General features: G+C 38.8%; 2 protein-coding genes and 1 long non-coding RNA gene across 5 annotated transcripts in view; 1 reads left to right on the top strand and 2 right to left on the bottom strand.

The window, feature by feature from the left end:
* Positions 1-5,979: 5,979 nt before the first annotated feature.
* LOC108101058 (chromatin-remodeling ATPase INO80) overlaps positions 5,980-14,723 on the bottom strand; it is a 39,499-nt gene continuing 30,755 nt past the window's right edge. Inside the window, exons 12-13 of the mRNA XM_017205245.2 lie at positions 9,536-9,796; positions 5,980-6,610 (exon numbers count right to left, since the gene is read on the bottom strand). Of these exons, the coding sequence (XP_017060734.1) occupies positions 6,354-6,610; positions 9,536-9,796 (518 nt within the window). The 3' untranslated portion in view covers positions 5,980-6,353. The remainder of the gene's footprint in view (positions 6,611-9,535; positions 9,797-14,723) is intronic.
* Positions 6,881-8,168, top strand: LOC108101068. 3 transcript variants are annotated; one of them, XR_001772038.2, is made up of 4 exons: positions 6,913-6,981; positions 7,047-7,209; positions 7,487-7,605; positions 7,682-8,168. It is a non-coding gene; the product is annotated as an uncharacterized LOC108101068 (long non-coding RNA). The 3 variants fall into 3 exon arrangements; XR_001772040.2 differs by having other exon boundaries at positions 6,930-6,981; positions 7,117-7,209; XR_001772039.2 differs by lacking the exon at positions 7,047-7,209 and having other exon boundaries at positions 6,881-6,981.
* LOC108101066 lies at positions 13,574-14,580 on the bottom strand. Its single transcript, XM_017205255.1, has one exon. It carries the CDS (start codon positions 14,432-14,434, stop codon positions 13,673-13,675), a length of 762 nt encoding a protein of 253 aa, XP_017060744.1. The 5' UTR covers positions 14,435-14,580; the 3' UTR covers positions 13,574-13,672.

The raw sequence follows: 14,723 nt of genomic DNA, 5'->3' as shown, positions 1-14,723 counted from the left end.
TTTTGTGGGTTACAGGAAAATATTTCCCTGGGTCTATAAAGCTGAAAATGATTGGCTTGGGAAGTTCATTTCGGAAATATTTAATTGTTCATAAATATTTTATCATATAAATTATGAATTTCGTTTGCCATTCCCAGGAAAACTAATTTTTAGCAAGCTGCCAAGAGTCATTAGCTGGAGCCGCTCTTATAATCACAAGTTCAAAATGATGATGACGATGCACAATGGTTGGGAAGGAGGTTTTTCAAAGACAATGTAAGCTTTTTTTTGGCTTAAAAATAATTTTTATCGTTATACGCAATAAAAAATAGGTAAGAAACTGAACTTTAATGAACATTACATTGTTTTGTTGATAAACTTTTTATTATTTTAAGTTCCTTGGCTTTTAAGATCCACTGTACCCCAAAATGTCATGCCGAAAAATGCTAATAAAATCATTATGAGTCAGCAAGTTGCAAGTTGAGCCGCCAAGCTCTGCTGAACGGACACGCAAACATTTCTTCAACGAAAGCAGCCGTGGACAAACAAACCAAACTCGCGAAAATGCACTGAAATTAAATGCTCTGGAGAAATTGCTTACATTATCGTATTGTCTTGTATTAGTTGGGCGTAATTATAATTCTGTGAAGGGAAATTGCATTGCATGTGGGCCCGAGTGGCGCCACTTTGACGTCTTCGACTTGGAGGACTTTGTCAGACCTCGAACCGCATCTTTCCGATCCAACTCCCTCCCACAAAAACGTGGCCGGAATGGTGAATCAAGTTGCCAAAGTTCCGAACGGTTTCAGGCGTAACTAATTACGAAAACATGGCCACAGGAAAGATGCCAAACAAATACTAATTGGTGGCTAACTCGATGTTAGCTCCTAACTATGCTGTAAAAATGAATAATCGTGTTATGCTAAACACTTGTGACAGACTTGGGCTTGTGCCTGCTTAATATGCAAATGTTTTCTCCTCTATTTTTAATGACTGGCAAAGCTTGATCATCACTGCAGATAGGCGTTCTTCCCCACAGATAACTTGGCGAAGGGGCGTGAACCAAATTGAAATGTTTTCAACGTTATACAAGCTCTTCAAATCCAGTCTGATATTAACCATTTTGTGAATTCATTTTTGGTTCACACGCAAATAAAAAAAACAACAAAACAAAAACGGACAAAATGAACAGAAATACGAAAAATTTTAATACAATTTAATTTGCTACCATTTTTTACTGCCCCTCGCCGGTTGACATTCACATTTTCATTTCGCGTAATTACAGACCAACCAGAAGCCAAAGGGGTCTCCCGAATCGGGGTCACCTGGCCAGCTCCTGCTCACTGGGCATGCTCATCCAGTCGAGCTCCTTGGGTATAATTAGACCTGAAAGCATATTTGTCAAGTTTCGGTTTCAGTTCGCGGATCCGCGAATCGTCGTCCAGATCAACAGGATGCGATATGTTAATGACAAAAGCGTTGCCTGTAGGTTTTCAGCTTGGGGAGCGTAGTCGAATTGAGTAATTGGTAAATGGCGAAAAGAAGGGAGCTGAGTGAATTTAATTTTGGCCTCAAGATGGGGTGGTCAACAAAATTCAATTAACATTTTCTTTGACTTATGATAAAATTTAACTTTTAACAAGGACTACGTATACAAATTTTTTCGAAGCCTTATAAAAAATACAAGGTAAAGTTATTCATACTTCGATCACACATTTTTGGGGTATATAAAAAATGAACGATCGATGAAATCAGCAACGATTTAAATTGCAATATAAGTTCTAATTTTGCGTCGACTGAAACAAAAAAGAAGTACTAAAATCTTTAAGTTTCCCACATTAAGAAAATTCGAAATGCCAGATGTCCACAACAAGTTTTGCGAACTTAATTGACTTTTTGTTAGCAACTCTTCTAAAACAAGAAAGGAAGCTAGCTTCGGTAAGCCGAAGCTCGTATACCCTTGCGGTCATCACAAATTTCGAGCGAAATACATAATGGCTAAACAACATTGAAGTAATGTCGATTTTTAATTTTTTATTCCATATAATCATGTTTTTGGGGTCTCACACAAAATGTGCAGTTGCTCTTTCTCTTTCTCTTATTTGGAAAATCGTAAGTGAAGCCACTTACTATTGCATTCTGTTCGCCTGATACTTCAAATTGGGCTTTGGTTGAATATGTTGGGCTTGACCGAACGATTTCAACGAGAAATTTTGTGATTCTTAGATTTGAAATACCAGGTCAACAGAATTCATTAATAGTTTTATTAATTTTTTGGCCTTGCAAATTTTTCATAAACACGTGTGGCATACTTTTGTGAGTAAGAAATCTGAAAAGTAGCCACCAACTCTAAGATTCTGTTCGCCTGGATATATACTGCGTGCAATTACTATACAGCTTTTGGTAACGTTTCAGCAATATAGATTTAAAACGTACAGACGTAGTGATGCCGATCAAGAATATTTATACTTTACGGGGTCTGAAGTGTCACCTTCACTCCGTTTCAAGCTTCTGATTGAAATTATAATAGCCTCTGCAAGGGTATAAGAAAAGGCAATTAAATCCAAAACCAAAGCTTAAAAATGAAAAAAACGGTGCTGCATCGAATAGAAAAATACTCTGAATATGAAGACCTCTTCATTAGAAACATTTGAATATTAATACATTTTTTATTGTTTTTATTTTTTAACTAAACATTTAACTTGAACATCAACCTGACAATTTCTTAAGGTAAACTAAATAGAAAACAATGCAGGACATACTCCTGGCGAGGGTATATCGAAGCAAACCAACGCGAACCACAACTAATTCAATAATGAACACATATCAATAAACACACAGTGCAGCTGTGGACAAGTGACTTGGCCGGGCTTTCAAAAACACTAAACACGAGCTTCCAAGATGCCCCAAGCAGGCAACAATTTGTGAAAAAAATAAATGTAGAAAAACAAACAGAGCGCAGCATGTTGCCTGACAGGAGTTGCAGGAACAAAAAGCCACCAACAGCAGCAGCAGCAGCAACAATAATTAAAAGAAAAAAATTTAATTGATGCATTAAAGCTGGTAACGTGTTTTCCACTCGGTTCCCGGGCCAGTTTTTTCCGCAGTGACTTTCAGCCAGAGAGATGAGTGCTCCGTCTGCACTATTTTTAACCGACTAGGACCTCAACAGGTTGAAGAGCAGAGCTCATTATGTTGGTACTACAGTCGTGGCATGTTGTTTCAAATATTTACATTAAAATTGTTTGCATTGACTTGGCGGATATTCCCCCTGGGCGGCGGATATCTTAGGTCTTTTGCCAAACATTTTTGGAATTTTGATTTGCTGGCTTAAAGCTTCCAAAGAGCTGTAAAAACAAATGACTGAGACAACGAACCTCAAGTGGGAGAGCAGCTTATAGGTAATAATGCTTTCCCAACTTGAATACTTCGGGCATGTACTTTATTTTCATGCAGCCATTGACAACAGCCGCCTAAAAAACAATCAAAGGACATCTGCCCCGCCAACAAAGTTCGCTCTACGCACCGTCATTATCCATTATGCGGAGGTATAGAGAGAAAGACGTTGACTTTGTCTAAGATAAATTGAATTAGAGACGCCAAACGCGCACATTCATCATCCATCCGGCTTGGGGGATGGGGACATATGATAGATAGTCGCTGGAGGGATATTGTGTCGAGGCCTTAAAAAACCCGAGGACGTACCGAAACCGAGGACGTACCCTTGCAGACAAATAGTAGGAGTAGACATTTTAATTTCCCGAAAATAGACTGCCAGATGAATGGCATTCTGCAGACCTTTCGAGGGGATCGACCCATCTTTCTTCTGTTGTTCTTAAGTGGCAGGGAAACTAGAGCAGCCTGCGTATTCTTCGCTTTTTTTAAGGATGATCTGAAAGATGCCCGTGCATAGAACTCACGGACTAAGCCGCTTCGGTGCGTAGGCAGGGAATGAAAGGAGTGGAACTTGGATTTCCCCCTTTTGTGCCTCGCTTTTGAAGAACATTAAATCCTTTTGCTTATTTTTTCAAGGTGTGGCCATGCAATCTGCTCGCCCCTCCGCTTCGCTTCGTGTTTATTGTCCTGGCTTGTAGACCACGGAACATCTTGGCCGGTTAAGCCGGCAGGAAAAGGATTCAAGTCGACCGTCTTGCGGCTTATGTTGCTTAGTTGCGCTGGATTAAATCACAAGAAGGGATTGAGCTCGATTTTTGGGTTGTGCCTGATGCGTTTACGGAAGCAGCTGCCAGGATTAACTCCTACTTTTTATGGGACTTTAAAAATTTCATAGTAAAAGTGGTATAAACAAGAGATTGGGTCAGGCTCCAAGCTCTACTCAGCTTTTAAAATGACGCCATTGAGCCAAGTCAACCTGTTGCCGGCTTTTCAACAATTTTCTTTTCCTTCATCAACCATAACAACTGCAGAAGCAGTAACAAACGACAACGCTTGAAATGCTTTATCTGATTTTTAATTGAGAAAAAAAGGATAGCTTGCAAAATCGAAGTATTGATCACCCTTTCATTTTCGCTTTATGTTTTGCTTGAAATAACACTTTAAAAAAAAATCATTCATGTTTTATTATATGGAAATTATCTACGGTACAACATATTAAAATACTAGCGATGTATAGAATGCAATTCGAGTTCCTTTCTAACTTTTTATTACAAAATTATGTTCTTTGGTAGACATTTAGTAAACATTTCTTTAAGATAGTAAGTAGTAGAGTATCAGATTGTGAATTACTGAACCTTTTGCACTGTAGTTCGGATTCGGGTTCCCGATAGCTGCTAATTAATAAACGCAGTGCCTTAAGCATAGACTCTTACTATAAAGAGATGAATCAAGGGGCGGAGTGGGAGGAAACTCAGCGACTGGACTGACGGCCCGACGCCGCCTCAGATGCTACTTGGCATAAATGCACACTTTTAGCATTTCTCGGATTCTCCAACTGCAGCGACTACTGAAGAAACGTGCAGCTTATGACAGTTCGCCAATGTCGCCAACTGGCCGCCGGCGACTCTCAGAAGAGGAAAAAATAGCAACAGAAAGGAAAACAAGTTGCAGTTGGAATATTAAGAATTGTCATATTGAAAAGTCAGAGATGCCACGAGAGTCAATGCCAAGCTACTACTGCAACCACAGCGGAAAGAAAAAGCTAATGAAAAGAAATGATAGAAGACGATATACGCTTCAGTAATTTAAAATCGTGAAATAACTAAAAATATGGGTAATATGAAAGTGATATAATACATAGACATTAACAATTGGTTACTTTTAATCTAGAATGCTATATATATTTCTGTTTTTTTTTCTCGAGAAAAAATTAATAAACCCTATTTCTTGTAGAGTATTCCCTCAAATCCTGTCCAGCGAGTTAAGCCCGTTTGTATCTCTGTTGATTTTTGTAGGTTTGAGTTATTGTTTGGCACCAAAGCGTGTCCTGTTTATTTTATAAGATAGCTGCCTTAACATATTTCCGCCGTTATAAAATAATGTGCATAACTTTACTACAGAACATACTCGTAAACTAGTTGCTGTAGAAATCTTTTGTACCGGGAATCATGCTGCGTAACTAATTGCCGAAATGACAATGATTTCACCGACCTTATGAGCTTGCCTTTCTCACAGAGTTTCCCATTTTCCTTAATTTAATTACGAGTTTTATTTGGCTGCGTATGCTCGATGGTTGCGCTAATTTCGACGCGTCGGCGGTGTTGATTACAACTAAAATTTGTTTGGCTCAAAACTAATTTTTTTATTACACCTCTCATTTGATGGTTTTGTCTGCAATTATTTTGACGGCTGATGCGTGAATGCCTTCGTTCCAATGTCTTGGCCAACGAACCCGACGCAATCAAAACTCAGACTAATGCGACAAATGTCAACGGAAACGCTTTAACAGCTTTACAAGTCTATTAATTTACGATTGCACTGCTATAAAATGGAATGTTTTGTTTACTAATTAACAAAACGACGAAGTATAACATGGAGAAAACATTTTTTTGAGGTTAGAGTTTACTTGTATTTATTTTTATTCCTGTCCTTTATCCATATTTCGATCCACATGTAAGAAGCCACAAATTCTTATTAATGCAAGAGTAATATAAAAGCCAAGGAAATAACATTTTTGTAAGCTATTTGATATAGAAATAAAACCGTAAAGAAACAATTCACATATTTTTCAGGGCTCTGTAATAAATATATTTTCTTAAAAGCTATTTGAAAACTTTCCTGTCCCGGAATTTATAATTTTGTTTTTCATGAACCAGAATGTACACAGAAAAGTAATCTTTACGGTATTGATTGACCCAGACAAACAAAGATTGCTAACAAATTGGCTTGGTCTTTTGTCTTTAAAAATGAGTTATACACTACTCCACTCCTGCGGCAGCATGAGATCCTGTTGAAGGACTTGGCGCCCGACTTGTGGCTGGACTGCTGCTGGGGGGCGTTGCATCAGGACTGCGACCCAATGGAACCAACAGTGGTCCCATTGGACGACGGGCACGTGGAGCTCCTCGCTTTCCTCGACTGATCGGCGTAGCGGTCTTTGAACGGGGCCGTCCTGGCCCTCGCTTGCCGGAAATTCCAGGCGATTGTCCAGATGGAACAGGACTAGATCCGTAGTCTATTAAAAGAAAAATTCACATTATTTTAAAAATGAACGATAACATTTTTACAACATTTTTCTTTTGTGCTTTGTAATTTAAATCTTAAAGACAATATTAAAGTTAAAGTATATATGGGAATATATACCAAAAAAATCTAAGAATGTTTGAATAGCTTAAACTATAACGTTTATTAAAATTCCCAAAAAAGAAGAAACAAAGTAAGCCAAAAAATCAGTTTAAAAAATATAAAATCGACAAAGCAGGCGAAATAAGCATATTCGGATTCACTTCCAAAAAATATTTAGTTTGTGCAAGCTTATCGTTCAAGGAGGTTGTCTGCTCCTACATCTAATAAAAATGTTGTAAAACAAACATTAAGTTAAAAAAAGTGAGTTTTTGTTTCAACGTTTTCCAACAATTTTAACTACGTTTATTTAAAAAACATTACACCAGTCAAAAATAAGTTTAAAAAAAATTAAATAAACAAAGCAGGCGAAATAAGCATATTCGGATTCACTTCCAGAAAATATTTAGTTTGTGCAAGCTTATCGTTCAGGGAGGTTGTCTGCTCCTACATCTAATAAAAATGTTGTAAAACAAACATTAAGTACAAAAAGTGAGTTGTTTCAACGTTTTCCAATAATTTAAACTACGTTTATTTAAAAAATTAAATAATCAAAGCAGGCGAAAAAAGCTTATTGGAGTTCCCTTTAAAAAATGCGTAGTCTGTGCTAGCTCACCAAACAAAGCATATTCGGCTTTGCTTAAAAATATATTTAGTTCGTGCTAGCTTATCGTTCAAGGAGGTTGTCTATACCAATACAAAATTTTGTGAATCAAACATTTAGTAAAATATTTGGTACTGGCTTTAAAATATTTTTTACTATACTTAGGAAACCGTAGACTCTGGACCCCCGACTACAAAATTGCTTTCGAAAGCATAAGGTATTTCAGACTCGTGCTTTGTGTAGCATCATATTCCGATTGATCAAAAGTCTTTTGCACTGAAGCGGTAAGTAAAGAATTCTAAAGCCAATTTGTAACTGCTTTATGACTTCGGAGAATAACGCTTATCATCGTTTTGATAGTCTGCAAGTCCCCGAAGTCCCCAAAAAGAAACTGCCAAAGCAAGTCGGTTGTCTAACAGCTCGAGCATTACTACAATTTCGAATATTTTTTCGTTATTTTTCCTTTGCAAAAGTCGTTGGAGCCAGATAAAATACATTTATCAGAATGCATTTCTCGGGCTCCAAAGGCACAAATACGAAGCTGAAAAAATATTTAAAATTTAATTAATGCTCGTCCTGTTTGATAACCGAAATGCTTCGGCTGGAGAAGGTTGGGAACCACCAAATGACTGGAACACATCCCTTGGCCAACCTCGAAAACTTCTACATGATCCCAAAAAGTTGCAAGAACCAGCAACACAGGATGTTCCTTTGTAACCAAGGGAGGAGAGCCCAGACGATTTTCGGATTCAGTTCTTCCAGGCGTTGGAACGGATAATTTTTCGGGTTAATAATATGAAGAAAACTATTTTCGGAATCCAAATTAAAAATTGTGATTTTAATCTAATTATTAAATGAGTTTAAATATTAATAGAACTACAAAAAAATTTTTTAATTGCATCTGGCATCAGATTCGAGGAAATCAAGCTGAACAAAGGATAAAAACTTTCTTGCTAATCCCAATAGCATTTGCCACTGCACGTTCCATCGTATCCTTACATTTACTCGTTTGTCCCTGCAATGCATGCAATTGTGGTTTTTTTAATTGCCAAAAGTCCCCCGAAACATTCTGGCCCTCTTCCTGGCCAAGTGTAATTTATGCAACGTTGCGTATTTGCCGTTGCGATTATGTCTCCATTTTCAGCCAACAACCAGGGGAACGTGTTCCTGTCACGTGTGCCCCGCTCCTCTTGTCCGGCGTCTGGGATTTTAAGCGGATTTATTCAATTATCATTTGTCGTGCGCTTGAAAATCCGACTGAAAATTGCCACATTGTTGCATTGAATTTTTCTCCCTTTAAATCAAATTTGTCTGACTTTAAATTTGGGAAATTTACCATGTCGCATATGCGAATTACTTTGGGGAATTATTGATCAAATTGGCAAAAATCTGGTCATCATTACGTGTTCTTAGAATTGAGCAAGGCATTAAATGCCTAAATTAGGTCTCTTTTTTTCATTTCCACAAGTTAAGGAAGTGACAAGGGGAAATGATAATGCAGCCAGATGCAAATCTTTAAACAAATATTTGAGTTGACTTGAAGGCAACTGAAATGGGGAGCACTCTAAAAGGAAGTTTTATCTGGATGTATTTATTTAAAGGGGGACATATTGAAAATGTTTATGTATTGTTAAAACGCCTGGTACTGCGTTAAAATTGTCACGTACCACAAAGTGGAAGCATTATTCCTGCGGGCTGTAATCGAGACATATCCCAAAAAGAAAACCATGAGTGAATAAAACGAAAGGGAGACCGGTAGATCGACCACAAAGCAATATAAAGATAATACCACCACTGGGGGAGGGGCTGAGTACCCGAAAATACTTGTTCCGGAAAAGGCAGCGATAAACGTGATTATGACAAGCGATTAGCGACAAGTGACACTCGATTCAACAGAGGGGAAAGTCCTCGCGGAGAGGTTACTCATAAAGGAGTGTGAGTTGCGTGTCGAAAAGGAAGGAACTTGCACTGGAAAAGCGACTATGGAACTAGCTGATTTTGTATATTGTTTACAAATTCTTTGGCAAAATAATTGAAATGATTATTTTACCTAATTAAAATATAAGAGCGTTTCATTGACTTATATCAACGTGTCCTCTTTGTACATTTTTCAAAAATCTTTATAAACTGTATTTACATTTATTTATTTATTGCATTTTCTTGAAGGTAAGTTGCTGTTTTAATTTAATAAAAAATTTCAGTGAGTGTTCTTACCATCTTCGTTGAGCGCCAGGCCGGCGTTCTCGCCACCGCCGCTTACTTCCTGCTGCGGCAGGGGTGACGACGCTCCCGCTCCTGTTCCCGCCGCTGCCGCCGTCGACGTTGCCGGTACCGCTGGCGTCGGCGTCAGCACGCGCTGGATCGAGCCGTGTCCGCCGCCGCGTCGTGTGCTGCCCCTTGGACGTCCCCGCTTTGTGCCGCGCGGGTGGTGACGTCGCCGCATCGGCGAAATGCCGCTCAGGTCGCCGAGGAAGTCTGCAAGAAGAACGGAAATTTATAGGTGACTCGGTATTGATTAATTGCGGTTCCCCCGAAATTCACAAACATCTGGCCCAATATATTACAAAAAACAAACATAACAAGAAAGGAAGCTAGCTTCGGCAGGCCGAAGCTTATATACCCTTGCAGTCATTAAATATGTCTAACAAAATACAAAAAGGCTAAACAGCATCTAATCTATGACGATTTTTCTATTAATTTTCCATATTGTTCATATGGCAGCTATATGATATAGTCGTCCGATTTTGATAAAATTTAATTTGTAACTCAAGACTCATAAGAAAACTCTATATTCCAAAAATCATGATTGTCTGATGAAAAACATCGAGGTAATAATTTTATTTCCGTTATTTCTATATAGATTTTTTGATCTTTCCTATGGCAGCTATATGATATATTACTCCGATTTTTATGAAATTTTTTCCCGATTTAAGAGTATTAGAAAAGCCTGATGTTCCAAAAATCATGCTCGCGGGATTAAAAACAACGACGGTTTAATTTTTTTTCCATTATTTATATATATATTTTCTGATCTCTCCTATGGCAGCTATATGATAGAGTTATCCGATTTTGATAAAATTTAATCCGAAATTCAATAGTGGTTAGAAAACGCCATCTGGAAGGAATCAAGTCGATCTGATCAAAAACAACGGAGTAAGAATTTTTAATTTAATTCTCTCGTATGGGAGCTATCCGATATAGTCGGCCGATCCGGCTCGTTCCGACCTATATACTGCGTGCAACAACTAGACAACTTTTGGGAAAGTTTCAGCCAGATAGCTTTAAAACTGAGAGACTAGTTTACATAGAAACCGACAGGAGGACAGACGGACAGACAGACGGACAGACAGACAGACGGACAGACGGACAGACGTACAGACGGATTTGGTTTCAGATGGTGATGCTGATCAAGAATATATATACTTTATGGGGTCTGAGGTGTCTCCTTCACTGCGTTGCAAACTTCTGACTGAAATTATAATACCCTTTTGCTCTGCAAGGGTATAAAAATTGGAGTTTCGTTACATTTACCACAATTTTATGGCCTGCAACCCAAAATGGCTAATTAATTGAGGTGGCCTGGGTTTTTACCGGCTGCTAGATGTGGAACTCTTCTTGGGTCTCCTGGCTGAGATCTTCCCAACTGCCAGCACCCACAATCCGCACCATCGTTATTTGTGCCATGACCATATTCGCGCTTTTAACGTGTTACTTTTTATGCCCCAGAGACAATGGAAGAATGGCAGCAACAAACAAGTTCAACTTTTATCGTGGCCCAGACTCTACAGAAATGTCAAAGCAACAATAAGCGGATGCTCATATTTCCATATTGTAATTCTTAACCCAGGTTGTCAGCAAAGCATTTGGATTAGTTTTCATATTAAAAAAAATATAAAATACAAATATAAATATAAAATCAACTAATATTCAATTAATCACTTTGTAAAATGTAAGTCAATTAAATAAACACCGGAAATTAATATATTCTATCTACATATTGCAGAAAAGTAAAATGTATTTTATTTTATTGAAGAATATTTTACATTTTTATGGAAGAATGTTGGATGGAAAAACCTTTTCAAAATTTAAGTATATAATATGTAGTATTTCATTAAATTTTAAAGTTATTCTAAACAATTTAAAAATTTCTTACTTTTGGGTTAAGCATTTCTGTTTCAGTAGTTATATGTCACCGACTTTAGACGGCTTAACTGTAAATTGTATAAATAAAACAGAGACAGCCAACAAATAAACAACGACAGGCTCAAAAAAGTTGCAATCAGCGGGCAGACGAACATTGTCAGACAGCAATGTTGTTGTTCTACTGGTTCTATTTCCACAGTTGCTGTTGTTGGTTGCGAGTATCTTGTCTTGTCTGGTGTTTGGCGACAATACCTGGCGCTCTGCGATTTCGGTATGCAATGCACACAAGTGCCAAACAGCATCATCATAGGAGATCCGATGATCATCACTTCATGATCGACATTGTCTAGTCGGTGCAGTGATCATCGCCATCGACAGTCGCCAGAGGAATTGTCTACAAGATGGCCATGTCCCCACTCTATAAGCCAAAAGAGAGGGGCCGGCCAACAGCAGTCTGTCTCCTTTTATCGGTAGGGTTTACTTTTACTGTTACAACGAGAACGAGAACAAGAACAGCCCCAGCGGCAATGCAATACTATTGAACTGAACTTTGGATTTCAGCCATAAGTTTTATCAATAATATTCAATCCAAGGCAATTCACACAGCCCAGAAGAGGTTTTCTCGCTTTTTTTGGCAATTCGTTCTTGGATTGTTGCCGCTTTTGGCATGTATTTCGGTCAAACGTCGCGGCATTGCAGCAAAACATCAAAAACACCAGCAACAACCAAAGTTTCGCTTTTTAGCATAATTCAGCTGTCAACCAGGGGAAAGGGCAATGGCTGAAAGCTACCAGGCAGAATGGAAATGTTGAGCTTGATGAATAGAGTCAAGAAAGGGTTAAGCACGATGATTAGGGAATGACAGTTGAATAGAAAGTTTAAAATTTCCTGTTATGAATAACTCAATAAGAATAAATTACTGCCACAGTTTTGCTGAGTTAAAATTTGTTAAGACATTTAAAGTAGAAACATTAAAAGAGTAATACAAAATTAAATGATCTTTAACAATCTATGTGTTAACAATACATATTACAACAATTTTTGGTAATGTTGTAATATGTTTTGGATAATTAAAATAATATAGACTACAACAAGTAGTCATTTTTGACAATTTTGAGGCGGAATTAAAAGTAAGAATTTGTAAACCCGTGATTTTTACTTGCCAGTTTAATAGCAAGCCGAAAGGACTCATTCTACCCCTTTGAGAATTCCCCGAAAAATCATTTCACACTACGCCCCTCGTCCACCCACCGAACTTCAGCCCATACTATCAATAGTAAGTATTCCCTTTGCTCTAGTTGTATTTATGATTGCAATAAATATTTTCGCTTTTGTTTGATTTGCTGTTGTTTGTTGCTTACATTTACTCCGTCTGGGCCCTCTCCATATTGCCAATTGACACGAAAGGCCAGGGAACAAAATAACAACAACGAAATTGCAGCAAGCAAAGTATGACAAAAAAAAAGATGGAAAAAAAGCGGGAAGTAAAAAATAAGCGGCAGAGAAAGATAATGAAGCTCAGCGAACGAGGACCAAGAATCCGGCGAGCATAATCGGATTTCACAAATCATTCATTCAATTATCTAATTGATTTGACTGATGATCATTTGTGAACCTTGATCCTAGCTCCCTGGGCCCGGTGCCAAAGTCAATGTGACGCATGTTTGTTACGCCTGATAAACGAAGTGAAAGAAGGGAATCTCGGCTCGAAAGGCCTCACCTTTGACTGTAATGCGCCGGCCATGACTAAGTGGCTCTTTGGATCTTTGGCTCCTTGGCACTTTTTACCCGGCCACCGGGTTCCCCTCTTCCTGCTCAGATTTGCAGGCTTAGATTACATTTCGCTGTTGTTGTTGCTGCCGGCTACCGTAAGCCATAAAAAGTCGAATAAATTGCGATTCTTATCTGTGTGAAATTGTTAATTTTTTAACGGATTTGCCGAAGTCTGCTAAAATCCGGAAATAATGGTATTCGTAAACGAATGTCTTTACTCCAGGTGTAGAAATAAATTTTGTTTGAAATGGTTTTAAATAACTAAGTTACTGTAAAGAGGAAACATTCATCATAAAGTTATAAATCTACTTTTTCAAATAAAAAGAATATGCTCAATCTATCTGATATTCACTACATATATTTGAAACCATAAACCACATATACAATTATCTTGGATTGAAAACAACCACTTTGGACGTCATATAACACTCAATTTCACATATAAAAGTATTCGTATTCTGGACGAGACACTGGTTTCGAGAGATATAGCAATCGGATCTGGTGGAGCCGCCATCCTTGGGGTGTAAACTTCTTCCTCTTCGGCGGCTCATCATTCATGGGATCGTAGTTGTGTTCGGGATGGAAGCAATGCGGTGGGAACTGAGGTGTAATCTTCGGCTTTGAGAGGCTGAGGATCCGCGCCGAGATCCTGGCCTTGAGCGCAGCCTTGCGAATGGGGAACCGGAGTTCGGCCCACCACTTGTCCTCGAGCTCGGCGTTCAAGAAACACCAAGGTTTGGTGGGGGGCTGGAAGGGTCGTCCCTTGTCGTGAAGTGGCGGCTGACCCCAGACAATAATCGGGGAGTACGGATGATCTGGATAGATGTACTGATGCTTCGGCGTCTTCTTGCGTTCCAGTGGAGTGGCCAGCTTGGCAACCTTCTCCTGAAACTCGTCGGGATCGATCTGGCGTGGCTTTCTGCCGCACGGCAAGTATTTGGGGTAACAGGGTATTGGCTGCCTAACTGGCTCGGGAAGCTCTTTTGGCATAGATCGGGTGGCCGCCCACTCGTAAAACTCCTTCCAGTGGGCCTTCTTCATCGGTCCCGGCTTCTGCCATCGTGTCAGACGGCGCGGCTCTTTGTACAAACGACGTACGATCGGCTTGGCATTCCGCTCAGACCACTCCACCCAACTCGGCGGTGGCTTCACCAAGCTGATGACACTCGCCTTGGTCTCCTCCGGAGCGATGCTCATGGCGGCCCGGTTGACTTTTAAAAATCACTTAAAATTTGGCACAAACGGAAACTTAATCTAGCAGAGCAGATCAAATTTTTACGTTTCTATGGCAGTGGTTGAGGTTTATAAAACTGTTACATTCTCGACTGGTTGGGATAAAAAATTGTACTGACATTTGCATGGGCGCCTACTAGTAGGTGCGTGTTTTTCAATTCCATTCAAAATATTATTTTAAAAGAAAAAAAAACTTTTAAAGTTCAAGTCCACTGCGTCTTCAACCGAAGGTTTATTGATATTATTATAAATA

Source organism: Drosophila ficusphila, unplaced genomic scaffold (assembly GCF_018152265.1).
Source record: "Drosophila ficusphila isolate 14025-0441.05 unplaced genomic scaffold, ASM1815226v1 contig_791, whole genome shotgun sequence".
NCBI classification, from domain to species: Eukaryota; Metazoa; Arthropoda; class Insecta; order Diptera; family Drosophilidae; genus Drosophila; species Drosophila ficusphila.
Note: the sequence above shows the minus strand (reverse complement) of the source record. Positions and strands in the feature narration are given on the sequence as shown.